Genomic DNA, 27,711 nt, shown 5'->3' with positions numbered 1-27,711 from the left:
GCAGGGTGCCCAGGCAGCGTCCAAGGTCCCCAGCAGCCTGCAGGGTCCCCAGGCAGGGTGCAGGGTCCCCAGGCAGGGTGCAGGGTCCCCAGGCAGCACGCAGGGTCCCCAGGCAGGGTGCAGGGTGCCCAGGCAGCGTGCAGCGTCCCCAGGCAGGGTGCAGGGTGCCCAGGCAGGGTGCAGGGTGCCCAGGCAGGGTGCAAGGTCCCCAGCAGTGTGCAGGGTGCCCAGGCAGCGTCCAAGGTCCCCAGCAGCCTGCAGGGTCCCCAGGCAGGGTGCAGGGTCCCCAGGCAGCACGCAGGGTCCCCAGGCAGGGTGCAGGGTGCCCAGGCAGTGTGCAGCGTCCCCAGACAGGGTGCAGGGTGCCCAGGCAGGGTGCAGGGTCCCCAGGCAGGGTGCAGGGTGCCCAGACAGGGTGCAGGGTGCCCAGGCAGGGTGCAGGGTGCCCAGGCAGGGTGCAGGGTCCCCAGGCAGGGTGCAGCATCCCCAGGCAGGGTGCAGGGTCCCCAGGCAGGGTGCAGCATCCCCAGGCAGCGTGCAGGGTCCCCAGGCAGCACGCAGGGTCACCAGGCAGGGTGCAAGGTCCCCAGGGAGCTGCAGCCCCACACACCCTGCCACCTCCTCCAGCTGCAGCCCGCATCAGGGTGCCAGCACAGCTAAAAAGCCCACCCTGGGCTGATGCGTTCCCCCACCCCAGCAACCACAGCATGCGGGGACGCACGGCCATGTCCCTGCGCGGCGGCAGCACCACCAGTGCCAGCCGTGGGGCAGCAGCTGCCGGGCAGAGCAGCCTGAGCCGCCGCACTTGCTGGGTCACCAACGCTGCTTGGGCCCTCCCGGGGCGACCGTCTCCCTCGGGGGGACGGTGACACCCAGCTCGGGGTGCCTGCGGAAGCTGGCTGCAGTTAGAACTGTGTGTAAATAACTTATAGACCCAAATCAAGGGCAGGAGAGACCTGGGCCGGGTTTGGTGCCAGCGGGCAGGAGCCGGGTGGGCGTTCAGGTGGTTTGAGCGACGGCAGGACGCATGGGAGCGCTGCCTGTTGCTGCTGCCAATGCGAGCAGGGTGTTGCCGTCCGGTTGTGTTCTATTAGCCGGTGAAATGATTTGCAGAGGGGTGTTGGGGAGTGCAGGGAGGTGGGCACAGGGTTCGTGCCCCGGGTGGGGCTTGGCCACAGCCTGCTGCCCAAGAATTTCGGGGAAAGGCGGGAAAAATGAGAAATGTTGGGAATTAGAGATGCTAGGAAGTGTTTGCTAAGGGCAGGGGCCTGCTGGGGCAGGGGCTGCAGCTGCCCGGGGAGACGCGGGACCCGCACCGCATGCAGCCGCCCCTGCACACCCGCAGCTGGCGTGCACACACGTGCCCACGGGACCATCGGTGCCTGTCCTTCCCTCTCCCTGCAGGCTTTCACCCGTGGGTGCAGCCACTCCGCGCTCTGCGGCGGTCTCTGCACAGCCAGCACAAAGCCACCGCAGCCGGTGACACCGGGACCGCTGGCAGCCCCCTCAACCTTCAGCTCCGCCGTGCTGCCATTCCCACTGCCCCATGCTGTGCCGTGATTTTTTTTCCCCTCCTTTTCCCCATCCCTGAGCTTGCAGGCGCTGCCGCTGCCTTCCTGGGTGCAGGATCCCGGGGATGGGGCAGGACTGTGGCCGCAGGACTGGGGGGAGATGGCGGGGGACCCCGTGGTGCCGAAGGCGCTGAAGCCCAGCATGACTTTATTCCGTGTCGCATCGTCCATACAAAACTACACCCCAAGCACTGTACAGAGCGGGACGGCGCGGGGCGGGGGGCAGTAAAAATAAGCAGCGGGGGCCAGGGAGCAGAGCGGCAGGCGGGGGGTGGCGGCGGGGGCGGGGGGATGCGGCGGGGGGCTGCTCCCCATCCTGTGCAGCGAGATTGTCTGGTAAGGGGAGCGGTGGGGGCCGAAGAGCGTCCATCCGTGGCAGGGCCGGCCCCGGGTGGGGGGACCTGTGGGTGCACGGCCCCCCCCGGGGGCTCCCCGTGCCCCCCGCCCCGGCTGGGCGCCTGTATTTGGTAGGAAGCTGCGTGGCCGGCGCCTGCCCCCGTGCCGGGGGGTGTCAGTCCGCGGCGGGGTGACCCCTAGTCCCCAGGGGGCATGATGCCGGGGGGGCGGCAGCGACGGGGGGCCTGCCTCGGCCCCGTGGACCCGCTGGTGATCCTTGAGCGATTCCTTGTAGCGGAAGCTGCGGCCGCAGGCCGGGCACTGGTAGGGCCGCTCGCCGGTGTGGATGCGCTGGTGCTTGAGCAGGTTCTGCTTGCGGATGAAGCTCTTGCCGCAGGCGGCGCAGGCGAAGGGCCGCTCGCCCGTGTGCAGCCGCTGGTGGTTCTGCAGGTGCTCCTTGCGGCTGTAGCACTTGCCGCACTCGGCGCACTTGTAGGGCCGCTCGCCGCGGTGGATCATCTGGTGCCGCACCAGCCCCGAGTGGCAATTGAAGCTCTTCCCGCACTCGGCGCAGGGGTAGGGACGCTCGGCCGCGTGGCTTCGCTGGTGGATCCGCAGGCTCTTCTTCCCGCTGAAGCTCTTCCCGCACTCGGTGCAGCTGTGCGGCCGCTCCTCGGCGGGTCCCGGCGTCGCGGTGGGGACCCCCGCCGCCTCGGCCCCCGGCCCCGGCTCTGAGCCTGGGGCTTTGCCCAGTCTGTGCTGTGCCGGCAGAGCCACCGCCGCCACCGCTGCCGCCGCTGCCTGTCCCTCGGGGCTCCCGAAGCCCGCGCCGGGGAAGAGCAGCTCCCCGGAGCCGCCCGGCAAGCCCACCTCCTCGGGGGGCTCGGCGTGGGGGCACCGCTCCTCCGTCTTCACCAGCAGCCCCTCGCCGGCTGCAGGGGAGGGAAAGGCTCTGGTCAGCGCCTGCCAGGGACACCGGGGATGTCCCCGAGCCACAGCCCAGCCTGGGCTGTGCTCCCCATCCCAGCCCCATGGTGCCGGGCTCAGCATCGCTCACCGGGACCGGGACCCGTCAGCATCTCCCTCTCCGGCAGCTCCCAGGGCTCGCGGACGCAGGGCTCTTCCTCCTGCTTGATCCACGACAAGAAGTCGTGCGCTGTGATCAGGGCGTCCGCGCCTGCAGGGAAGGACGGGGACGGGCTTCAGCCGAGCGGGGCCGCATCCTGCACCGGGGAGGCAACGGCTCCAAAAGGCAGCGGCTGCTGTCGGCGTCGGGCGGCCGGTGGGTGCGCGGCACAGTCCCGGGCTCACCTGCACAGGGGTCCGCCGGCATCCCCCGCTCCTCTGCGAACTGCTGCTCCCCGACGAAGGCCACCTCCTGCTTGATCCGGGACAGGATGTCGGAGGTGGAGACCAGCGACTCTGTTTTCAAGGAAAGACTTGGCCGGCGCCAGGCTGCGGCTGCCCGGTGCGACCCACGGCCAACGCGCCTCGGGGTGTGGGACCCCCGGGCTCCAGCCGTGCGGGACGTCCCCGTCCCACTGCAGTTATGGGGCATCAAACAACCCCCGGGGGAGACGTGGGGACGGGTGACTGTGGGACAGCCCATGGGGATGGAGGGGTGACCCCGGCACAGCCCTTGGGGATGGGGGACCATGGCACAGCCCATGGGGATGGAGGGGTGACCCCGGCACAGCCCTTGGGGATGGGGGACCATGGCACAGCCCATGGGGATGGAGGGGTGACCCCGGCACAGCCCTTGGGATGGGGGACCACGGCACAGCCCTTGGGATGGGTGACTGGGACAGCCCACGGGCTCTGACATGACGCGGTGGCGGTGGGGGACGCATGGCTCTCCCAGCAATGGATGCCCAAGACACCCGACACATCAGCCACAGGGAATTTTCCGGGGTCACTCGTGGTGGTCCCTGATCGTGCAGTGGGAGCAGAGCCCGGCTCCGGCTTCAAAACCGCTCCCTGCGGAGCTGGGACTGCCGGGGAAGGAGCAGGGATATCCCTGAGGTGAGGAGTGGGTGCGGGAACACGAGGTGGGAGGTGGTGGGGACAGCGGGGGGGGGGACCCGGCACTGCCCTGGCTCCCGGCCGGTGCCTCACCCGCGCAGGCGTCCGGCGGCAGCTCCCTCTGCTCCAGCTCCCTCTGCTCGGGGACGCAGGGTCCCTCCCCGCGCTCGCTGCGGGGCTGCGCCTCGCTTCTGGAGAGGGCACCGTCTGCGCGGGGAGACAGCGCGGCTGGCACCGGTGGCGGGGCTGCGCCCGCCCGACCCTCCCTGTCACCGAAAGGTTCGGCAGGACCTCTGCGCCGGAGGCCTGTGCCGTGCTCCGGCCATCGCTTTTGGGAGACAAAAACCCACTCCGGCTCCCCGGGGCCAGGCGGCACGGGCTGCCCCACGCAGCGGCACCGGCACGGCACGGCACGGCACCCTGTCCCCGCGTGCGCAGCACGAGCCGCAGAGGGTTCCCTCCAAAACGGGAGGCCCCGAGGCCACGGCGTGCACCGGCACCGACCGCTCACGGGGCACCCACGTCCGCGACCCTCCGGGGAGACGCGGCCATCACCCCGGCCTGCCGGGAAAGGGGCGAAAAGGGATGTTTACCCAGGGAGATCAAAGACTCATAGTTCTCCTTCACCAGGTTATTGTACAGCTCTTTCTGCCACTCCTCCAAATTCTTCCACTCCTCCGCCGAGAAGTAGACGGCAATGTCAACAAACGTCACCGGCACCTGCAGGGACAAGCCCCCGGCGACTCAGCGGCGCCCGCTCCCCAGGGGAGCCGAGGGTCCCCCCCGCCCGGCCCGCAGCCCCCCTGGGAGCCGTTACCTTGGGGACCTCGCCCCGGGGGCCGGGGGGCAGCCGCAGCACCCAGAAATTCCTGTTCTTCAGCAGGTTCTCCACATTCTCCAGGCGCCGCTGGAGCAGCCCGTACTCCTGGATGAGGGTGCCCAGCACGGCCCACTTGCTTTCCAGCTGGTTGCCGAACTCCATGGTGGTCTTCTCGCAGTCCAGGAGCTTCTTCTCGGCCGTGCCGGATCGACCCTCCAGGCTGAGCAGGCGCGTGGCGAGGAGGTCGATCTTCCTCTCCATCGCCTGCACCGTGGCCACCACGGTCCAGAGCGAAGCCTCGGCGGAGTGGAGCTGCGCCTCCCGCACGTGTGCCCGCTCCGGCAGCAGCGGCGGCTGCAGCGGCATCAGGTGGGGGGCCTCCACGTTCCACTCCTGCACCTGGGCCGTGGGGAGGGCGTGGGTGGGAGGGGGGCCCCACGGTCGCCCCCTCGGGTCACACCCGGAGCCCCGGCCCTGCGGCGGGCACCGCTTTCCCCCGATTTAAGGACTTTTGGCCACAGCACCCCGCCGGGGACCCCCGCGTGCGATGCCCACCACCACCCACCTGCCCGAAGCCGGCAGCCCTGCCCTCGTGCTGCCTGCCCGGGCTGTGGGAAGGGCGCTGCCAGCCCCAGGCACCCCGGGGACCTGCGCTACGGCCGCCACCTTGCCCACCCCCTGCTAACGACTCGGCCGGGCAGGATTTGGCCCCTTGGAGCGGTCACTGGTGCTGCCCAGGCGAGGAAGGAGCTGCTGGGGCTTGGTCTGAGCTCCAGAAGGGAACGGGGCAGACAGGCCTGAGGGGACGGTGAGGGGCGGCCACGGAGGGTCCGCCAGCACCGCTGGGCAGGATGCGTCCCTCTTGGCCGGCGGGTTGGGGAGGGATTGTAGTGCGGCCGCAAAGTCAGCGCTGGTCACTGTCCCCATGGGACACCGGCCAGCACCGGGCAGGTCACCGTGCCGTGCGGGCAGCTGCCAGCGCCGCAGGGCAGCAACCTCCTCCCCAGCACCCCGTGCCCCCAGCCCTCGCCGGGGCTTCCCTGGGCCTGCCCAGGCAGGAATCTCCCCCCGGAGCAGGATGGGGCTGGGTGGGCAGGGAGCAGCCGGGGGCACAGGGACATCCCGGGGACACACGGGCATCCCAAGGCAGAGGTGCCCAGGGCACCCCAGGGCTGGAGCCTGCGGGGAGCATCCTGGGGATCACTGGAGCATCCCCGGGGGTCACTGGAGCATCCCTGGGGGCATCGGAGCATCCCTGGGGCACCAGAGCATCCCTGGGTGTCCCTGGAACATTCCCAGGGTCCCGGAGCATCCTGGGGGTCACTGGAGCATCCCCGGGGGTACAGGGCCATCCCGGGGCAGAGGTGCCTGGGGACATCATGGGGACACACGGGCATCCTGGGTCAGAGGTGTGGAGCATCCCCGGGGGTCACCAGAGCATCCCCGGGGTCACCGGAGCATCCTTGGGGGCACCGGAGCATCCCCGGGGGTCACCAGAGCACCCCGGGTGTCACCGGAGCATCCCTGGAGCACCGGAGCATCCCGGGGGTCACTGGAGCATCCCTGGGGGCACTGGAGCATCCCTGGGGGTCACCAGAGCATCCTGGGGGTCACCGGAGCATCCCCGGGGGCATCGGAGCACCCCGGAGGCATGGGGCCATCGCAGGGCAGAGGTGCCTGGGGACATCATGGGGATGCACGGGCATCCCGGGTCAGAGGTGCGGAGCATCCCCGGGGTCACCGGAGCACCCCGGGGGCACGGGGCCATCCCGGGTCAGACGTGTGGAGCATTCCCGGGGTCATGGGAGCATCCCGGGGGTCACCGGAGCACCCCGGGGGCACCGGAGCATCCCCGGGGGCACCAGAGCATCCCGGGGGTCACCGGAGCATCCCTGGGGGCACCGGAGCATCCCCAGGTGCACCGGAGCATCCCCGGGGGCACCAGAGCATCCCAGGGGTCACCGGAGCACCCCGGGGGCATGGGGCCATCCCGGGTCAGACGTGTGGAGCATCCCCGGGGTCATGGGAGCATCCCTGGGGGCACCGGAGCATCCCTGGGGGCACCGGAGCATCCCTGGGGGTCACTGGAGCATCCCGGGGGCACCAGAGCATCCCGGGGGCACCGGAGCATCCCTGGGAGTCACTGGAGCACCCTGGGGGCACCGGAGCATCCCCGGGGGCACCAGAGCATCCCGGGGGCACCGGAGCATCCCGGGGGTCACTGGAGCATCCCTGGGGGCACCGGAGCATCCCGGGGGCACCAGAGCATCCTGGGGGTCACCGGAGCATCCCTGGGGGCACCGGAGCATCCCGGGGGCACCGGAGCATCCCGGGGGTCACCGGAGCACCCCGGGGGCACGGGGCCATCCCGGGTCAGAGGTGCCCGGAGCCGTCCCGGCAGCACCGGGGCCATCCCGGGGCAGGTCCCCGGGGGCAGCCCGGGGCTGGAGGGCGCCGGGGCCCGGCGGGCCGGGGGTGCCGGCGGGGGGCCCCGGGGGGCCAGGGCGGGGGATGGGGGGGGGGTGGTCCCGGCCGGGGCTCACGGCGCGGCCCGGGGCGGCGGCGGGGAGCGGCGGGCGGGGCGGGCTCCGCCTCCGGTGCCGGGTGCCCGGTGCCCGGTGCCCCGGGCCGGGCCAGCGCTTACCTGGGCGGGCGCCCACTCGGCCATGGCCCCGCGGTGCTGGGCCGGGCCCCGGCGGCTGGGGCCGGGCCGCGGCGGGGAGAGCGCGGAGCGGAGCGGGGCCGCGCTGCCGCCCGCCGCCGCGCCGGGGCCGGGGCCGGGAGCGGGGCCGGGGCCGGGGCCGCTGTCGGTGCCTGCGCGCTGCGGGCCGGGCCCCGCCGCCCCGCCGAGGAGCCAGGGGCAGCCGGGGAATTGCATCCGCCTCCGCCGGGCTTCGCGGCAGCGGGCGGGGGAGCGGCGCCGAGCGCGGAGCACTGCCGCCTACCGGCACCCGGCCCCGGCACCCAGCCCCGCACCGGCACCGGCACCGAGCCCCGGTACCGAGCCTGGCACCGGCACCGGCACCCAGCCCGGCACCCAGCCCCGGTACCCAGCCCGGCACCGGCACCGAGCCCCGGTACCCAGCCCCGGTACCCAGCCCCGGTACCCAGCCCGGCACCGGCACCCAGCCCCACACCCAGCCTGGCACCGGCACCGGCACCAGCACCCAGCCCCGCACTGGCACCGGCACCGAGCCCTGGTACCGAGCCTGGCACCCGGCCCCGCACCAGCACCGGCACCGAGCCTGGCACTGGCACCCAGCCCCGGTACCCAGCCTGGCACCCGGCCCCGGCACTGGCACCCAGCCCCGGTACCCAGCCTGGCACCCGGCCCCGCACCAGCACCCAGCCCCGGTACCCAGCCCAGCACCGGCACCCAGCCCCGGTACCCAGCCTGGCACCCAGCCCCACACCGGCACCAGCACTGGCACCGAGCCCCGGTACCCAGCCCCGGTACCCAGCCCGGCACCGGCACCCAGCCCCGGTACCGAGCCTGGCACCCGGCCCTGCACCAGCACCAGCACTGGCACCCAGCCCCGGTACCCAGCCCGGCACCGGCACCCAGCCCCATACCCAGCCCCACACCCAGCCTGGCACCGGCACCCGGCCCCGCACTGGCACTGGCACCGGTACCCAGCACCGGTACCCAGCACCGGCATCCAGCCCCGGCCCCGGCCCCGGCCCCCACCCAGCACCCAGCCTCGCACCCAGCCCTGCACCCAGCCCCGCACCCGGCCCCAGCATCGCTGTGGGCACTGGCACCCAGCTCCGGCACCGGTATGGGCACTAGCACTGGTATCAGCACCAAGCCCTGGCACGGGTATTAGCACTGGCATGGGCATCAGCACTGATACAGGCACTGGCACCTTATCAGCACGGTCACTGGTGTCAGCACCGAGCCCCAGCATGGGTATTAGCACCGGCACATGCATTGGCACCAGTATAAGCACTGAGTCCTGGTACGGGTATTATTAGCACCAGCACGGGCATCGGCACCAAGGCGGGCACCAGCACTGGTATCAGCACTGGCACTGAGCCCTGGCACCGGTGTTGGCACCAGCACCAGTGTCAGGATCGACATCAGCACGGCTATCGGCACTGGCATTAGCACTGAGCGCTGCCACCAGTAGCAGCATCAGGACCAGCGTGGGCACTGGCACCGGCACTGGTACCAGCACCAAGCCCCAGCACCAGTACTGGTACCAGCAATGGTGTCAGGATTGGCATTGGCACCAGCACTGGCACCAGCATCGGCATCAGCACCAGCACGAGCACCGAGCCCCGGCCCCGGCCCCAGCGCCAGCCCCAGCGCTAGCACCAGCACCGAGCCCGGTGGGTGCCCTGAGCCCAAAGCCCCCGTGCTGCCCCACTCAGCTGGGCACCGCATCCCCGCCGGCACCCCAGGGTGGCGGGGCTGGGGAAGGGGGTGTCTTTGCCGCCCGCCCTCGGGCTGTGCTGCTGGGACCCCCTGTCTCCCTCCAGCAAACGCCCGGTGACGCCGGAGGGCCGGGAGCCCGCAGGGTGAACGCCCGGTGTGGGGAGGGGAGCACCCGGGCACCCACGCCAGCACCCCCATCCCGGCCAGGGGCGGGTGGGAGCCCCACGTGCAGGGATGTAGGGGGCTTGGGGGATCCCCTTGTGCCCACACCCCCACCCCGGGACCCTTCGGTCTAACAGCGCTGGGGGCTGGGGCTGGTGCCAGACCAGGGAAAAGCGTTACGGTCCTGCCTTCACGGCAACCTCCCGGGAAAAGCTCCTCCGGCACCTCGGTGCGCCGGGGTCTGTATGGGTGGGCCACGGCGGGGGGGTCCCCTCGGCCGGACATGGACCGGGACGGCCCCGGCCTCCGGGCAGAGACGGCGGTGGGACAAGAAGGGTTAACGGGCTGAGCAGGCGTCACGGGAGCCTGAGCAGCCATTTCGCTGGGTGGAGGATGCCATCGCTCCCGCCGTCGCTCCCGCCGCAGCTCCCGCCGCGTCCCCAGCTGGGGCACCTGAAGCTCCCGAAAGCCCCCGGCACCTCCGCCCCATGGCCCAGTGCCCCGGGGGCTCCCGCAGCCGCCGAATTCCCGGCCCCCGGGGCCGAGCTGGGGCAGCTGGCACCCACCGGTGCCCGGGGCAGGATGGGGGCTCTGCCACGGGCTGGGGGACGAGGGTGTCCCCTGGGACCGGGGGTACAGACTCAGCCCAAGGCTCTTGGGCAGCTGGTGATGCCCCATGGGGGCCGGGGAGCTCCCGAAGCTGGGGGAGGTGGGACAGGGACCCCAAAGCAAACGGCTTACGCAGCTTTTTGGGGAGCTCGTTCTCTCTGTGCAATTAAGGGGAGGGGGTGGGAAACAGTGGTCTTCGGCAAAATAAATAAAAAAAACCCCCCAGCTCAGGCGTGCGGAGGTGCCACCCATCCAGCACCGCCCTCTCCACCCCGGTCCCAAAGGCGTCGGGATTCCTCTGCATCCCCTCGCCCGGAGCTCGGCACGCAGCACCTCAACACGACGGCGGGGACCGGGAGCGCTCCGGGGGAGAGCGTTTGGCGGTGGGGACCAGCAGACAGACACAGCACCGTCACGTAAGCCCCGTTTCTTTGGGAAACCAGCAAATAATGGCAGTTTACTCTTTTTTTTTTTTTTTTTTTTTTTTTTTTCCACTCCCCACCATCCCCTCGCACCCAGCAGCTCTGGGTGGGAAGGAGCCAGCTCCCGCCGGAGGTCACGGTGACCAGCCGCTCTCCCACCTTCTCACCAGCTCCGGCAGCAGGTTCTTGCTCACAGGGAGCAGGCACAGCGATGGAACGCATGAAAAACTGACGCCTTGACGTACAGGAGACAACAGGGAGCCACACGGTCACTGGGGCTGGCGGAGGTTTTGGTCATAAAAAAAAATGTGTCCCCATAAAACCTGTTCAGGATCGGTGACCCTCAGAGACCAGGGTACGAAGCCAAGGCCTTTGGGTGATGGGTGAGAGGAAGGACCCGCTGCGCCACTGCTGCTGGGTGCCGGGGGCTGCCGAAATCCCTCCCTGCTTGCAGTGGTTTGCATCTCTTGCGTCCCCTCGGTGCTTCCCCTGCTGTGTTTACAGACACCCACCGGGCAAGGCCACCGCTGCGAGGGCACAGGACCAAAAAGGCTCCCTGGCCCCCGCAGGACAGGGCAGGCGGGCTGGGGCACCCGGCATCCCCTGCCCAGGGCAGCGAGCCCCTCGTTTCAGCCTCTCCTCCCACGAGACCGCTCGCCGGCACGTGGTTTTGGCGAGAGTTGAGGTTAGGGCTGCTCCTGCGCTGTGTAAAACTGCGGGTTAAATCCAGAGCCAGGCAGCGCTGCCCGCGACGGCTCACGGGGGTCGGAGACTCGCTGCGCCCGGAGCCGGTGCTGAGCCAGAGCTCGCCCGCTGCCGGAGTGGATCAGGAGCTCCCGTGCTGGGGACAACGGGAAAAACCATAAAATATCTCCTGGGACCTGGGGGTTTCTTTTTCTCAGCCACAGATGCAGCTGGTGTCAGCTCAGGCAGGGTTTGCTTGTTTTATCCCTGAGATTTTTTTCAAATGTCTCTTACCACGCAGGGTAGTATTTCCCTGGGAATGTCAAGTGCTCCTGGGGGAAAATTTGATCACCCAGGACAACATTTGATAACGACCCCGCTCTTTGTGGCAGCAAGGAATTAAAAGCACGGGCCGATGCGGTGGCTTTGTCCCCGCAGGAGGAGTGAGGGGTGCTGGAGCCAGGCACATCCCGTGGGATCCAGCGTTCGGGAGACAGGAGGAGTCATCCCCTCTGCATGGAAGAGACGCGCCCCAGCCTGGGGGATGCATTTTCTCCCGCCAGGGCTCTCGGAGGGCTGGGAATGGTGCAGGATGCCTGTGCTGTGACACCACGTCCCACGCCGGAGCATCCCGAGGGTCTCCAGGATTGGGCGTTTCACCCATTTCGGGGTTGTAAAGTGTTCGTTTTCGCTTGCTGCCACGGCCCCAGGGCTCCCTCGAGGTGGACGCCGCGCCCACGCAGCCCATCCGCGCCGCCGCTCGCTCCCCGTGTCCTCTCCCTGATGTCCCCCCGCGGGCACCTGAGCGGTCCCACAAGGACGTAACTCCGCAAGAGCAGCGGCAGCAGGTCAGATCCAAGATCCAGCTGGGCTCGGATCTGTCCCAGGAGCAGCGGCGGCGGCGCCTAGGAAAGGCCCAAGACCGCAGCGAGGGTGCAGCGCTAACGTTGAAGCCTCTCCACCACCTTGCAGCTCAGGGACATCCTGAGCCAGAAATGGCATCTCTCCATTTAAGAGTTTCTATCAATTTTTTTTTTAAGTTTTTTTTTGTTCTAGGAATTTATCCAGCTGATTCTGAAACAGCGTAAAGTCCCTGCACCTGCAGCATCTTGCTGCACGGAAGCCACCAGCGTAACTAACCGCTGCGTGAAGAACCATCGCCTTCCCTTCGCTTCGAACCCGCCGCTTACCGGTTTCACTTGATGTCTCCCAGCCGCCCTCCGCAAAACAGTTTCCAGCTCTGCTTCCCACCTGGGGCAGCGGGAAATGCCTGGTGTACACAATGCGTGGGCACAGCCCGGATCCACTCAGGATGGGATAAAATAGAAATTATGCACAACAAACAAGATAAGGCCAAACCCACACAAAAGCAGGTGGAGCTTTCTGGGAAAAGGGTTCTTTTTTTTTTTTTTTGATTGCTTTTACTAAAAAGCCACGTTGAGAAGGGAAGACAATCTCTTCCCAGAAAGTTCTCGTACAAAAGCTCAGCTCCTGTAGTTTTGTGTTTATTTGCATCACGGCAGCACCTGCAGCCCACGAGGCGCCCATCGAACACGCAAGACGAGACCCTTCATCTGAAGGGGTAAGCGGAGAGAGACAGACAAGTACAGAGAAACTGTAAAAAGAAACGAACTTTTACCAACATTAATCACGAAATGCCAGACCTCTCTTAATTTGCAAACTAAACAGAACAGAAAGGGAGAGGACACTTCAGACGGCAATCCGTAAAGCATAATTAAACCAGAAAGGGCAGAAGCGCCTCACATGCTACATCCCGACCTTGTTTCTACTGTTTAGACGACGTAGGGGAGCTTAAAACTAAACCTGGTTTATTCTCAGGTGCGTTTCTGTCACCGCTCCTCTTGACAAGGTGGTACAGAGCAGGGCAAGCTTTACATTTGCAGATTAACACGACCTAAAGTTTTCAAAAATAAATAAATGCATTGGAAATTCTCTTTAAAGAAAACCTATCTTGCTAAAGATATTTTCTTTTTCCTCTGACTGCACAAACCCAAGAGTTTATGCAGTTGCTTGTATTTCCCAATGCACGAACACTATTTCTCAAGGCAGGCACACAGATTATCAGCTTAAGTTTCTTATTTAATAACATAGTCTATGAAAAAACTCTTAGTCTCCCTGCTACAAGAGAATTAAAGCAAAGTTTCCCAGGGAGGAATCAAGAGAATCTCCCGATTCCCGACTCCTGTGCGTGTTCCCATGAAAAGACTCGGGCAAGGAATGGCGAGTTTCTACACCCCTTCTACTCTTTTCCCACCTCAACTTCCCAAGTACTCCAGCAGACGCTGCGCTAAAGGATCACCCAATTTTTCAGAGAATCATAGAATCGTTTAGGTTGGAAAAGCCCTTTAAGATCATCCAGCCCAACCATTACCCTACACTACCAAGTCCACACTAAGCCAATCAAGGGCAGACCAGACTGAACCATGTCCCCAAGTGCCACCTCTGCCCGTTTTTTGAACCCCTCCAGGGCTGGGGACTCCCCCACCTCTCTGGGCAGCCTGGTCCAGTGCTTGGCCACCCTTTCCGTGAAGAAATTTCTCCCAATATCCAATCTAAACCTCCCCTGGTGCAGCTTGAGCCCATCTCCTCTCGTCCCATCGCTGTTCCTTGGGAGAAGAGCCCGACCCCCCTCCCTGCCCCCTCCTGCCAGGAGCTGCAGAGCGATCAGGTCTCCCCTCAGCCTCCTCTTCTCCAGGCTGAACACCCCCAGCTCCCTCAGCCGCTCCCCACCAGCCCTGTGCTCCAGACCCTGCCCCAGCTCCGCTGCCCTTCTCTGGACACGCTCCAGCACCCCAATGTCCTCCTTGTGCCGAGGGGCCCAAAACTGGACACAGCATTCCAGGTGCGGCCTCCCCAGTGCCGAGCACAGGGGGACGATCCCTGCCCTGCTCCTGCTGGCCACGCTATTCCTGATACCCCACTTCAGCCAAATTTGTTCTGTTCTCCCTTAGCTTAAGCTTTGGACTGGGATAATTGTTTATCTCACTGCGCTTTCTGATGCTTACCTTATGCTACTGGGTTTTTTTGTTGGTTTTGGGAGTTGTTCGGGGGTTTGTTTGCATTTTTTTGTTTGTGGTTTTGTTTTTTTTTTTTTAATTTAAGCAGCACATTCATCGCGCAGGCTATTTACGTGTGGTGACAAGGGGGACGACCCTGCATCGTAACACAAGATACCTGAAGAGATGCACTGTAAAAGCGGAGCCGCAGGCAGGCATCGTACCACTCCGCTCTTCTTGACACCGGGCTGCTTTGCTCTACGGGGAATTGCTCCTTGGGTGTAGAAGGAACAGAAATGCCCCGAGTAACCTCTGATGCATTAATGCTCCACGTCCCTTAGCACTGGGCATAAATCTTTCATGTTTTACGTTTCAGTGTTATTTTTTTTCCATGGAGACTGGAAACACACTGTTTAAATACAGCTTCAGAAAGAACTATTTTTGAAGTTTGTAACAGTATAACAGCAACACGCGGAGGGAACGATTACTCTCGCACATAAACTATTTGCTTAATCATTCTGGGCTAAGTCAAGGCTCAATCAAGGCAAAATTCCTGCCAACAGCAGTGGAAGGGGAAGGAGGGTCCATATGACTAACGAAACCAACAAAACTTATCTTTTTTTTAAGCTGGATCTCTGCATTAACATCTCTGCACTCCTAAGCAGAGCCGGTGCGGCGGGACGCTGTAAGAAGCTGTTTTCATTCCGCGTGCACTCCGGGTTCCAGGCGAGAGGGTCGGGATGTTGGGAGAAATCCACCTGCCACACCAGGGCCCTTCTGCTGACAGCCCAAAGAGAACTGACACAAAAGTTTTCACCAAATCATAGATACCGAGTCTCTTCCTGATTCCTCCGTCGCTCAGTTCTCAGGACGCAAGTAATTTCAATACGTTCTGACTGGATTTCCCCTGCACATCTGAACTTTCACTGTTCGAAGAGGACCACGGAATACGCTTTACAGCAATCATGACTCCTCTAGCTGTTCACCCTCGCTGCGCCCACTGCTAACCCCATCTTTCAACGCTTCTCACGTGGGAGACACCTAGTTTTCTTACTGAACCTCTTCAACATTTTTGCTTAATTTTGTTGTTTAAGATTCGCTTAGCATTTTGAGCAAGGGAAACACTACACTGTCGTCATTTCGGATAGCCGCGCTAGCTGCGTGGCTTTCCGTCTCTAACTCCATTTAATCTCCATCTCCACTTAAACCTCTAAACAAGATGATTATTTGTATTTCAGTGCAAACAAAGCCTCAGATTGAAGCGACCATCTCTGCCTGGTTGGATGCTCCTTAGCTTTGTGCTTGCAAGTGGGGGAAGGAGGCAGAGCTTCCCACACAAGGCTTTCATCCAGGCTTTACCTCCAGCAGCTCCTGAACGAACCGCTGCAGGCGTGCGACCACACGACAGATTCAGCCTCGCTATTCCAGGTTGTTCTTCAGCTGTTTCACAGAGGGAACCGCAGTTTTGGTAGGATGATGTTTTACAGGATTTGCTCCACAAGGAATCGCCTCGCTCCAAAGAATCCTCATTCAGGAGCACACAGTGTACCTGTGACAACTAAGGCGTTAAAGCTGCGTGGGAGAAGAATAAAAGAAAAGCTGTCCCCAGGGCAATTATGAGAAGGAAATAATGAGAAGCCAGAGATAAAAAAGTTTTCTGGACATTACTCCCATATTTGGGATGGGTGGGAACCCACTGGGGCTGGATCAGTTCAGAAGTTACTGAACTCCACCGCAGCACCAGCCGTTTCTTGCTCTGCGCTCCTCATCGACCTCGCTCAAGGGCTCGCTGCAAAGCAGGTGCTTGAACTGGAGGCAACGCGACTTTTTCACTCTTTGCACTCAACTGGAATAAGCAAAACCACTGAATATTGCTGGCCTGTGGAGAGAAGACGCGTGATCTACAAACACTGGCTCTGCAGGACGCCCCTCCTGCCTGCTGATCTTGTCCCTGTAGCCGAAGCCGCCGCTTTTTAGTTCACAGAGTAATGCTATCTATACGTTGCGCATACGTTAAGAATATAGCCATGCTCTTTTCCAGAATCTCAGAAATTAAACTGGCATCTCGCCCCCCAGTAAACAGATGTTTGAAGCAATTGGTCGTTATTTCCATGTGACAGTGCTTTCACTGCCACCACTGCTGTCCTATGACTGTAACTGCCGAACGAACTTCTTTTTTTTTTGGTTGCTGTTTTTACATCAAACCCAACCATTCTTAACCTACACTCTTAGAAGCTCCATTTCCTGCTTATAGGTCTGCCGACGATCCTGTTCTGATCGTGACATTTTCTCACTCTTCTCCTACCTGAAAAACTCCCAGCATTTTTCTGCATTAATACAGACATTCTCTAGCACGCGCTGCTGCTGCGCCAGAAGCGTTTTTTAAAAATGCATTTGGTACAGTCAACGCTGCTCTATACAACTCCTCCTCCCAGATATGAATCATCTAGCTGCTAATTAAAATCAGCTCCTAATCAATGACTATTAGGCTGGCACCAAGCAGATGCCTTTCATGCTTGTACTTGATCCAGTTTAGTAAAACTGTCTTATCCTAAAGCTTCCCCTATAATCAATATATGACTATAAGCCATCATCTCTGGACGCAGAGGGGTTTTTTCAACAACTGAATGGAAAAATCTCTCCCAGGAAAGCTTTCGGCACACCGCTTACATGTATATGTTATGAGTTCGCAAGTGATTAGTGAGTCTCGGTTTTTCCATAAAACTTTTTTCACATTCCGTACACTTGTAAGGCCTCTCCCCTGTGTGAGTTCTCTGGTGGCGAATCAAGTCTCCGTAGCGACCGAAGCTTTTACCGCAGTCTGTGCATATGAACGACGATGCCCAGTTCTTTTTATTGGTGTGAATTTGCTTATGTTTGAGAAGTCCAATTTTCAATTTAAAAGTCTTCTGACATTCTGTACACAGATACAGTCTTTCTCCTGCACGGGTTTGCCGATAAAAAAGGATCTCTTTGAATTCATTAGATTCTCCTTCCTCAAGAGAGCTGTTACCTCTTCTGCTTCCCATTGGATTTGCCTGATCTGTTGCTGAATTCTGGTGATTCTCAGGCGTTACTCCCCTGTCCAAAATGTGGCAAGTCAGGTCTCGGGATCCTCCTGCAAATGATCCACACAGTTCTGTAGTTTCTGAACTCTTTGCGTGACTCTGCAACTCGGATCCGATCACAGTACCACCGCAGCCTGGAACAGAAAGATTCCAAACATTCCCTTCATCTGATGTGGCATAACATGAATTGCCAAACAACAAAAATTCCTGATTCATTGTGGCTACACCTGAACAAACAAAACAAGCTTTGGGTAAAAAAAAAGCAGGGATGCGCTAGAATCCCCCCTCCCTCTAATCCTACGAGCCTGTGCAGTTTCAACGTGCTGCCAATTTAATTTTTGACGCATCTCAGACCACCACGCACCTGCGCTAAGACTTGTGGGAATCTCCCTTTCCTCAAAATCCTGCTGATCCTTGACATGCAGCGCATCTCTGGCCTGGATATGGCTTTTGGGAACAGGATAGTCTGCACGAGGACCAGAACACGGAAATGATGGTTATTATTTTCCTCTGATTTTTTTTCCATTATTACAAAGACATTTCCTAACTACTTTAATTGTATCGATGTAGACAAAGGATACGTTGCACGAAGACCAGTGCCGAAGATAGCTTTTGGTCAGCCTGTTCGCTTTACCTCTCTGAGCCCTGTAGTTTATTTATGCCCTTTTTTTGTAACATGACCCATTTTTGTTAATTTACATGAAAAATACTGCCTTTCGCCTTCTCAAAGAACAATAATTTTCTAGTTGTTCCTAGAACTATAAGAAAAGACTCTGTGATGCTGTTTGCTAGCAAATACCTGCATAACCCACTGCCTTTTACTTCAGGGAAAGGTCCAACGAGGAGGTAGCAGCAAACGCATCTGCGCTGGCATCTAGAGAGGGTGGCTGGCAAGGAGGTGAGCAACATTTTTTTTCCAATTTTTAAAATATTCCAGAAATTATATCCAAAAGGTTGAAAAGTTACATGTTCAAAGTGGAAAGTCTCAAATTGATTACAGCCATAAAGGCGTAATTCAGCTGTCTGGTGCTGTGTGTTATGATTCAGTCCTAACCGCCTTTCTGATGCAAGAACTTATTTTCCCCCAGCTAATCCCTCCTTGTGCAATGCACAGCACATACTTTTTTAACAGATCAGAGCTGTACAAAAAATACAGGCAGCTGCCTGCCGACTCTAGTTCCTCTACTGTAAAAAAAAAATAGAAGGTATATCAAGAATAAAAACCAGTGGAATTACATTGTCTCATTATTTCATGAAATTTCAAATTTGGAAGCGCAGCAGTAGCAACAGAATGAGGTTAGGCTAAATCAGCATTTCTCAACTGAAGCTTCTTCAGAACTGAAGAGCGTCACAAAGCGTAAGCTAGACTATGCAACAACTGAGGCTCCGGGGGTTCACAGCACTTCTGTTCCTCCGGTCCAGAGGACACCTTAAAGCACTTTTAGCCCCTAATTACAGCAGGTTCTTCTTCTATTAATCCAAGGAATTACCCGAAAGCTGAGGAGCCAGTGAGGGCTCACGTCTTCAAATTTAAAAAAAAAACCCAATGACTTCAAACAAATGTACAGTTGGGCACTTAAAACTAACCGATCAGACTTCCTCGTTTTCTAGGGCATCATTCACGTTATTTAACTATTTCTGCATCAAAACAGTTCAATACTCTTTAGTGAATCACAAAACCAAACACAGATCAGGATTTGGGGACGATGAAAATACTCACAACGTAACTAGAATTAACAAGTCCACAGGATTCAGGATACCGTATGTCACTGCGGCTCCTGAGCTCGTGTATCTAAACCTTTTCCGCTCTCCTTTGTTCTTTGTTTTAACTAGCACATGCATTACCAGGGGCACCGTCGGAGATCCTAAACCCCTCTACCCGGGGAGACCCTCTCGCTCTCCGTTATTCTACCCGTATCATGCAGACAAGGTATCACCTACACGCACAGATTGAGTATCTGACATCCGAGCGCAGGGAGGCAGCAGTCGTGGAGGTGTTAGAAAAGCGACCGTCCTTCAGCCTTTAAAGAAAAGATTGTGGAGCTTATCGTCTCTCACAAAGATTCAGAAGCATCTAAAGATTAATTCACTAGAAATCAAGAGATTTGAGGAGTGACTGTTAGACAAGAGCCAGACCAGAAACAGCACAGATCTGTTAGCCTTCAGCGAGAAAGGGAAAACTAACCTTTGCCCGACACGGTTAAGGATTCGTAATGCCCCTTTATCACTTTCTTGGAGAGTCCTTTCTGCCAGTCTTCCAAGTCCTTCCCCTCACGCGCTGCAGCGTTATCAAATGTCCCAGGGACCTAAAACAAAGCGTTCAATAGTCAATGCCACTGGCGAGTCCTACATCCTTGAAAGCCCTCTTTTGCAAAGAGTAGTAAACAAGCGGTCACAGCCAACTGTTTCTAGCAACGCCCACGTTACGTACAACCGGCATACTAATTAAGGACTTTATATAGGAATCTTCTACTGTTATTTCTGTATGTAGCTCAGAATGAGTAAAATTACTTAAAAAAATAACGTGACTCAACTGAAACAATGCCTTTCTAGAACAACTGGCTCAAAAATTAGAGTGGTAAAAGAAATCTGCGGTCACCATCGACACCCAGCCTAATCAAGGAATTTGGCTCTTCCTTTCACTGAAAACCAGAAAATATCGCAGAGTGTATTTTAACTAAGGCCTAGGGCAGTGCCACAGGCTGTCAGGCCTGGCTGCAAGAGTTCTTCCCTAATAATAAAAGTTAACACAAACAAAAAAATTACACCCTACAAATACTGAGAGATTAATACTGCATTTTTTGCAATGTATATGTACATACTGTGTACATACTTTGTATCTGTACTTTATATCCACAGAGTACCATGTTTGTACGTGCTTCCCTTTGAATGTGCTTTGATTTCCCTTTTAACCTAACGCACATCTCACTGGTTCAGGCGCTTTGCAGCTTGCCCCACACAGAAACCCAGTTGTACAAGTCCGCTGCCAAGAGAAATAATTAAGTTGCATTAATTTGTCGCTAGATGGGATCATACGCCAAATTAAGTATGCAGGGGAGAAGGCTGAGTGGAAGTTAAGCCTTTGTCTCAGCCCCAAATACCCACACTGTGGGCACGGTGCCACCAAAAAATCACCTCAGTGACTCTAAAGGAAATTTTTCCAAGCATGAGGACTGTCGTGCACACATACAGGTCCGCAGGGAGCGACTCCATTTGACAGCATGCAGCGGGGCTGCATTTCCAACAAACAGCGGATTTTCCCCCTAACATTTAGGCACAAAACTGGAATTCTAGCACAGAGAGCACCAAGATGCCTTTAATTTCCCCGGTCACCGCCCTCCCAGTGCCACCTCCACACTCTGCAATACCAGAGAGAAAAATGAAAACATTTTACTGCCACGTAGCATGTTTCACCTACGGCTTCCTTGAAGCGCTTTACATGCAAATCCTCCTTTAACCTAAGGGAAGTAAACACAATGGAAAACATCTTAATTACCCTGGAGTGCTCAGGATTCCGGATTCGTTTTCGAGTTTTATTACTTATCCTACCACAGAAACTTTGAGGTGTGCCAACGAGCCAGTTTCCGTCTTCACCCAAAATGAATTTTTTGGGAACAGCTTCTTTCAGCAGACGTCTGTTTTTTCTAATTTTTAAGGGGTCGTTTTCAAAAGAACTGTCCTCAAAATGCTTCGAACAGAGTCGCTGATGCTTGGATGGTGTTCCCATGTCCCGGCCCATGTTGTGAATCCACTGCTTCAAGAGAGGTTGATTTTGTAAAGGAAAACCATAGAAAGTAACAGTACTGTTCTTGTACACCCCACTGGTGGCATTTTGACAGTTCAGCGCCGAGCAATAAACCATTGTAAAATGAAAACCAGGAACAAGTCCAAAAATAACGTGCCGGGAGGAGGGTTTTAAAAGTTTCTAATCGACTTCAGTATTAAACGAGCCTGAACTTTTCAAGAAAAAACGTGGTTTTGACAGACAGAAAGAGCTGAGGTCACGAAGAAGTGAAACACGGTGCTGAACTTCGCTGCCAGAGACGTGGGGCTCGCCACAGCCGATGTCTGCAGCACACGGAGAGGAGGAGCCAGCTCCCCTTTCAGAGCACGCGGCTTCCCCGCTTCAAAGCAACAGCATGCAATCTGAAAGGCAAAAATCTTTAAGATCAGCTTAATGGACCACTACTATGCAGACCTAGGTTTATGTACGCATATATATGCACTTATTTAATTTGCATATCCATGAGGAATCCTTCCAGGCTCCACAACGAAGCTTATTATACAGTTATTCAGAAGGCAGCAACAAAAGGGCGATAGCCAAATAACTTCCAAAAAGTGAAGACTCGGGTTTACACGTGGGGTCTGAGCCAGGGCTTCCCCATCGTATCGGCTGCGTGCTGGAGTCTCGGGGACGTCAGTCGGAGAGGAGATCTTTGGACAGACGCATTGAAAAGAGGAGAAAACCACAGAGAGGCACTGTTAGAAAAGAACGAAGACAGAAATCGCCAGGAGGGCACGCACCCACAAAAAGAACCCAGGAAGAGGAAGAGCTCTGCAGAGCACATGGGGAACGCTTCCGGAAACAAACATAGGCCGGATCTAACGCTACCAACTACTCTCACCATCACATAACGCTTCTGGGAACGCGTATGGTTCATGACCCAGGCTGGTTATCAGCCGTAGGAAGAAACGGGGCACCTCTGCCCCAGGGCATTCTGCCAACCTGCAGCCCTGCTGCGGCCCCCACTCGCTACCCATTCCCACGCACATTCCCATTGCCCCCGGGCCCGACAGCCGAGCTCCAGAGCTGAGAGCGGAGGAAAACAGCGCACCCCTCACTTCTCCCACGGCACCGAGAGCAGCGGCAGCCCTGCCGCCATCCCCTGCGCCTCACCCCCACGCTCCACAGCGCGGCCCAGCGCTCCCCTCCCCGCGCTGCGGGGCAGCCCCGGCCCAGGCCCGAGGGAACGCTCCCCCGCAGCCCCCGGGCAGCGTGTGCGGAAGCGGGGGGGAGGCAGGACGCGGCCCAGGGGCGCCGGTGGCCTGCAAAGCCCGTCCCGGGGCACGGCGGGGGGAACACAGGCCTGCCTCCCCCGCCCCGCCCCGCCGGCGGGCACAGGCCTCTCCCGCCGCCCCGCTCCCCCCGGGGCGGCCGTTGCCTCCCGCACCGCCAGTGCCGAGGGGGGGACACCGAGCCCCTCTCGGGGACCCTCGGGCCTCCCCAGGGCATCGTCCGGAGGGGCCCCGAGCGCCGCGGGACGGCCCGCACCCGCCGCCCCGGGCCCCGCGCCGCTCACCGCCCTCACCGCGCCGCCATCTTCCTCCGCCGCGCCGCGCCGCGCCCCGCCCCTCGCCCGGGTGGCAGCCAATCGGGTGGGGCGTCAGCCGCCACGCGCCGCCAGCCCTGGGCGGGGTGAGCCGGGATACTTCCCCTCGCCATTGGCCGGCCGCCTCTTGCCCCCGCCCACCCGCTGGCGCGCGCGGACCGACGAAAGCCAATCACGCACGGGCGGCGCGGCCTCCACCAGGAGGGTCGGGCAGACGCCTTCATTCCCATTGGTCAGCAGGCGAAGCAACGGGACTCCGATTGGAGGAGGCGAGCGTGACCTCCCGGGAAGGGAGGCGGGGATTGCGAGCCCGCGCCTCCTCGTTGTCATAGCAACGGCGGCGGCGGCCCGAGCGGGGCCGGGCCCCAGGCGCTCCCCGCCGCGGCGGGGCCTGGGCGGGAGAGCGGGGCCGGGCCTCAGGCGCTCCCCGCCGCGGCGGGGCCTGGGCGGGAGAGCGGGGCCGGGAGGCGCCGGCAAACGCGCGGGGCGGCTCCTGGGAAGCGGCTCCGCGGCGAAACCCCGTGCCCGGCTGCCCGCAGGAGCAGGGGGCGGCGGCCCGGGGCCTCCTGACTGAGGCCCGGCGGCGGGAGGGGCGCGGAGAGCCTGAGGGCGGCGGTGGGAAGCGGGGGGGATGCGCTGCCCCGGAGCACGGGGCCAGCCCGGGGATGGGGGCACGTTCGGGGTCCCCCCGGGCGGGCTGACCCCAGGGACGAGCCCCATCCCGGCCTGAGGAGAAACCCGCTGTTCCCCCTTCTCCGTTGGCGGTCATTCCCTCATCTTCTAAAGCAAAGATCTGCCTTGAAAACGGGGGCGTGGGGGGACAGCACATCCAGAGTTCCTCCTCTTGCTTCAACCTTGCTCATCTTTTCTCCACCCCCTGCAGAATGACCCACAGCATTTCTCTAACCATTTTAATTTTTTTTTTTTTAAAAAAAGAGACATTTCCAACCAACAAAAAGGCATCTAAACAAAACTTCAGCAGAAGCATGCACATAAAAAGGCCGTTTAACAAAATTTGTCACAACTGTCTGACGGTGAAGGAGCGCTGAACCAAAATGGGCTCTTGCCTGACTCAGGCAGTGCTGCTGCTTCTGTATTTTTTTTTTTCCACAAGGCTCAACGCCCTCGACAACAAGGTGACAGACGATATATCCAGACCCTTTTATTACTAAAAGGAATGAATCGTGTCCTTGCAACGTCACACGTCAGACTCTCAACAGCACTCTCCCCCTTAGGAGACACTGAATATGAGTAAAAATACAGTTTCTGAAGGAGAACGTTTAATGAGCATCTAAATTTTCTGTTTTCATAGGATTCGGAAAATTGAACAAACACAGAGGACCTGTAACAACGTGGTAAAGTAAGTGCAACATAACTTTAAGGCTACACAAAATGAAAATCATATTCCAGGCTTCCCGGTCATTTTACAACTCCAGGCGAGGACCCCCAGCCTTCAGGACTCCTCTCTCGGGGGTCAGCAGCATGGAGCCCCAGGAGCTCCGTGATTTAACTGCGGGAACAAGCTGCCTCTCAGGCTCTGCTCCCCTCTGTCTAGCTGCCACTTCCTGAAGAGGCTTCTTTTAAACAGCCGCAGGGTCAACACTTCCTTTCTCAAAGCATTTCACACACGTAGCTGTCTCCTGACACTGTTTCACTTGTGTAGTGGACAATTAGTAACTTTAACTCACTTGTTTTCAGCCCAGTCCCTGGACTCTGGACTCCCAGCAGCCTAGGGATAACATTTTAGATACTCTCCAGCCTGAAGCATTACAAATTGTTCCGTGTGTCGATGTGATTTCTCTCCCACGTGGATTCATGGCTAGCAGTAACTCCGAGCACCGCAGACGTCCTACACAGCTCCAGCACATCCCCAACAGCTACAGGCACCAGTGAAAGCTGTGAAACCACTCCGCAGGCCATTGCAACGCGGTCTGCAGAAAATAACCCCCCCAGTCTTCTCCTTTTGCCTGGGAGGGGGCTCAGGACAGCTGTTCGACAGCCGCCTCCTCCCACCAGGGTCCAGCACAGAGCTGGGAGATCCAGCTACGGCCCTGCCTCCCGCTCAGCAAGGGTGACAGCCAATTCCAGGTGGGAATTTCTATATGGAGTGCATTACAGACCCCCTGATCTCTGTGCAGGGCCAACCTGCCAACGTCAGATGTGTTTCTTGCATGTGACTTTCCTGATGCTTCATGAAACTCCTCCTGAGCACAAACCTTTTCCTGCAGAGGGGGCACTGGAAGAGACCCTCTCCCGAGTGCCGGCGCTGGTGGTTTAGAAGGTAATCCTTTCTCCTGTAGCTTTTGTCACACTCGGAGCACTTGTAGGGCCTCTCCCCCGTGTGAGTCATCTGGTGTCTAACGAGCCACGAATGGCAAACGAAGCTTTTCCCACAGTCGCTGCAAATGTAGGACTTGCCCCTGCCCTGGCTCTGCTGCTGGCTTGCCGGGCTGCCCCTGGGCGCCGAGTGCTGCCTGCACCTGCTGCAGGCCTCCGACTTGTCCTGCGGGTGATCCCAGCAGGGGCTGGCTAACGGGTTTTCCGTGGGGAAGTTCTCCTCGCTTTCCGCAGACGCCTGCTCCTCTCCGCCGAGGCCGTCGTGGTCACGAAGCCTGGTTCCGCCCGCAGGGTTTTGTCCGCGCTCGGTGCGGGCCACCAGCTGCAGCCCCGCGGGCAGCCCCTCGCAGGAGGCAGGAGCGGCCCCCTGCCCGATTCCTTTCTCACCTGGAGCACACGGCTGCGAGTGCAGCAGATGGAACACCTTTTCGCTGAGGCTCTTCTCACACGTGGGGCCTGGAAACATCTCCCCTTCTCCGGCTCCCTCGGGAGTCTGCAGATGTTCCTGCTGGCTGGAGTTTCTCTCACATTTGTTGTATGTGCATGGTCTCTTTCCGACACTGTTTTCCTCCTGAGTGCTAAAGAAATCTAAGTGCTCACCGAACCCTCGGTCGTACCGAGTGTCACCCCCAAGGCCACTCCCAGTGGTGTTTGTTTCCATCATTTCTGAATTCCACTGACTGTCCCATGTCACTCCGGGGCTAGGATCCTTGGAAAACTTCTCTCCAGGTCTTCCTGGTATCTCGGAGTCGCACACTGTGCTTTCAAAGCAATCTGCTGGAGTGTCCCTCTTTGTGTTTTCATCATGCACTGAAACAGATAGATTTCAGAGTCTTTCAGTTAAAGAAGCCGCTTAAGAATATCCCTCCAAGTCTACAGCTATGTCATGCTAATGGAAAGACAAGTAAGACAGAAGGCTTTAATACCGAGGGGAAGAGCAAGTACCAGCATTCCACTGAAACAAAAACTCCAGGAAAAGAAAAGGTCCTTTTGCAAATATTTCTTTAAATCTACATGAAAATTCACTAAGGCGATGTTTCATCTTCACCCTCTCATTCAGATGTCTGAAGTGCGAGGCCTAAGTTCCCTGACAGAGTGGACGCCGTCACACCTCAGTGCCCTCGGCTGCTCTCCAGACACTCCAGCGAGCATCTAGAGAAGCAAGGCTCCAAGCTGAGGCACCGAAGCCAGCTCAGCGAGTCGGTGTGGGTGCACCCCTTCTTGTACGGAACCGTTCTCTCTGCAGGCTGGGCTTCTGCGGGGAGACGCTCTCCTGCCGTGTCTTTGTTCAGAGAGCTCGGAGCAGTGCTGAGCGGAGAGGAAGGCTCTCGCACCTTACAAGTGATGCCCAGAGAGGCACACAGCTCCGGCTCGATGCAGAGGCATGCCCAGACTGAGAGCTGCCAGTCAGACTGCCTCTCCCCTAGACGCCTCTCCTGCTTTCCTTGGAAAACATTTACGACTCCCGATAATCCAACCCAAAAAGGCACCTGGCGCCTCAGCTGCTTAGGCACAGCTCTAGATTTGCCACTGGGCAAAATTGTTCTGCCGACCTGCAAATTCCCTCTTTCTGTAATTGCTGTTTCCTGTGACAAACACCCAGTGTTTCATTTTCCAGATTTTTTTCACCAATGCTCTTCAGGCCAGCTTTCTAACGCTCTTTGTGATTTTTCTATCCCCTAAGACCTGTCACCCAACACCTGAGGGTTGCTACAGAAAGGCTCCACTGAGCATCACGAAGCACCGCGGGTCTCTCAGCAACACCAGCCAGAGAAGTCCAAAGTTACCTGCACCGCAGAAACATCCTGAGCTCTCATTTCTCTGGCTGTGTACTGGGACATCAGCAGACAAACGTGTTACCACAGGCCAAGCTAAAGCGTGAACATAAAAGGCACTGGTTGCTCTACAGTAATTGTCTAAGCATGTCCTCTCACCCCAGTAACTCCAGGTTATGTGTAAGCACAGACTGGAAGGTCTGGAACAGAGTCAGCTGGGGAGCCCACCGTATGAGCTCTCTCAGAGCAGCTGGAACAGATCTCCCTTGGGAAGGAGTTAGGTGGAGCTGATCCAGCCTCACACCAAGGCAATATCCTGGGTGACCTTTTTCTGTGGGGCAAAACCATTCACGTCAGCAGTTCCCACGCAGTTCCCAGCATGCTGAGAGTTTCCCTCTTGATTTATTCTATAGTAACGTCATCACGTGGCCATGAATGTTTAAATAACTCACATGAGATGAAGGAATTGCAGGCCACCAACCGATTTCTACACAAAATATTCCTCTGCACCCCCTCGGTTACCCACTTGAGAGCTATACTGAGTGGTCCCGGGTTGTGGCCCAGGAGATTGTATTTAATTAATATCCCCATCCAAATTGCACACCCTTTCCCTGAGGTTAAGCCTCGATCCAAAGATGAATGTTGGTCTCTTCTCCCAAGTAGTTAGTGATAGGATGAGAGGAAATGGGCTCAAGCTGCACCAGGGGAGGCTTAGGTTGGAAATTAGGAAAAATTTCTTTACGGAAAGGGTGGTCAAGCATTGGACCAGGCTGCCCAGAGAGGTGGGGGAGTCCCCATCCCTGGAGGGGTTCAAAAAATGGGCAGAGGTGGCACTTGGGGACATGGTTCAGTCTGGTCTACCCTTGATTGGTTTAGTGTGGACTTGGTAGTGTAGGTTCATGGTTGGACTGGATGATCTTAAAGGGCTTTTCCAACCTAAACGATTCTATGATTCTATGATTCTATGAATCTCCCTCTATTATTCAAAGATTGAATCTCCCTCAAGCATGACCCGTACTCCAAGTGCGCTCTGTACAAAACCTCCTCTGAATGAATGTTAGCATGCACCTCTCCAAACAGCGCGCCCTAAAATTGTTTTGCACTAAACCTGCCTTCTCTTTCGCTGCAGGATAGCTCTCCTGCTTGGGAGCGTGAAGCCAGGGCTCCGTGTTCATCGGTA

General features: G+C 58.9%; 1 protein-coding gene across 1 annotated transcript; it reads right to left on the bottom strand.

The window, feature by feature from the left end:
* Positions 1-813: 813 nt before the first annotated feature.
* On the bottom strand, positions 814-27,706 carry LOC104028752 (uncharacterized). Its single transcript, XM_075706507.1, has 16 exons — positions 27,640-27,706; positions 24,527-25,566; positions 20,586-20,843; positions 19,275-19,395; positions 17,454-17,555; positions 16,692-17,316; positions 12,195-12,274; positions 11,081-11,161; positions 7,394-7,641; positions 4,747-5,148; positions 4,523-4,649; positions 4,023-4,136; positions 3,219-3,329; positions 2,961-3,084; positions 2,153-2,916; positions 814-899 (listed from the first exon to the last, which is right to left on the bottom strand). Exons 1-16 carry the CDS (start codon positions 27,704-27,706, stop codon positions 814-816), a joined length of 4,350 nt encoding a protein of 1,449 aa, XP_075562622.1.
* Positions 27,707-27,711: the final 5 nt, after the last annotated feature.

The sequence above is a fragment of the Pelecanus crispus genome, chromosome 2, assembly GCF_030463565.1.
Source record: "Pelecanus crispus isolate bPelCri1 chromosome 2, bPelCri1.pri, whole genome shotgun sequence".
NCBI lineage: Eukaryota > Metazoa > Chordata > Aves > Pelecaniformes > Pelecanidae > Pelecanus > Pelecanus crispus.
The sequence above is the reverse complement of the archived record's forward strand: the minus strand, read 5'-3'. Positions and strand labels throughout refer to the sequence as shown.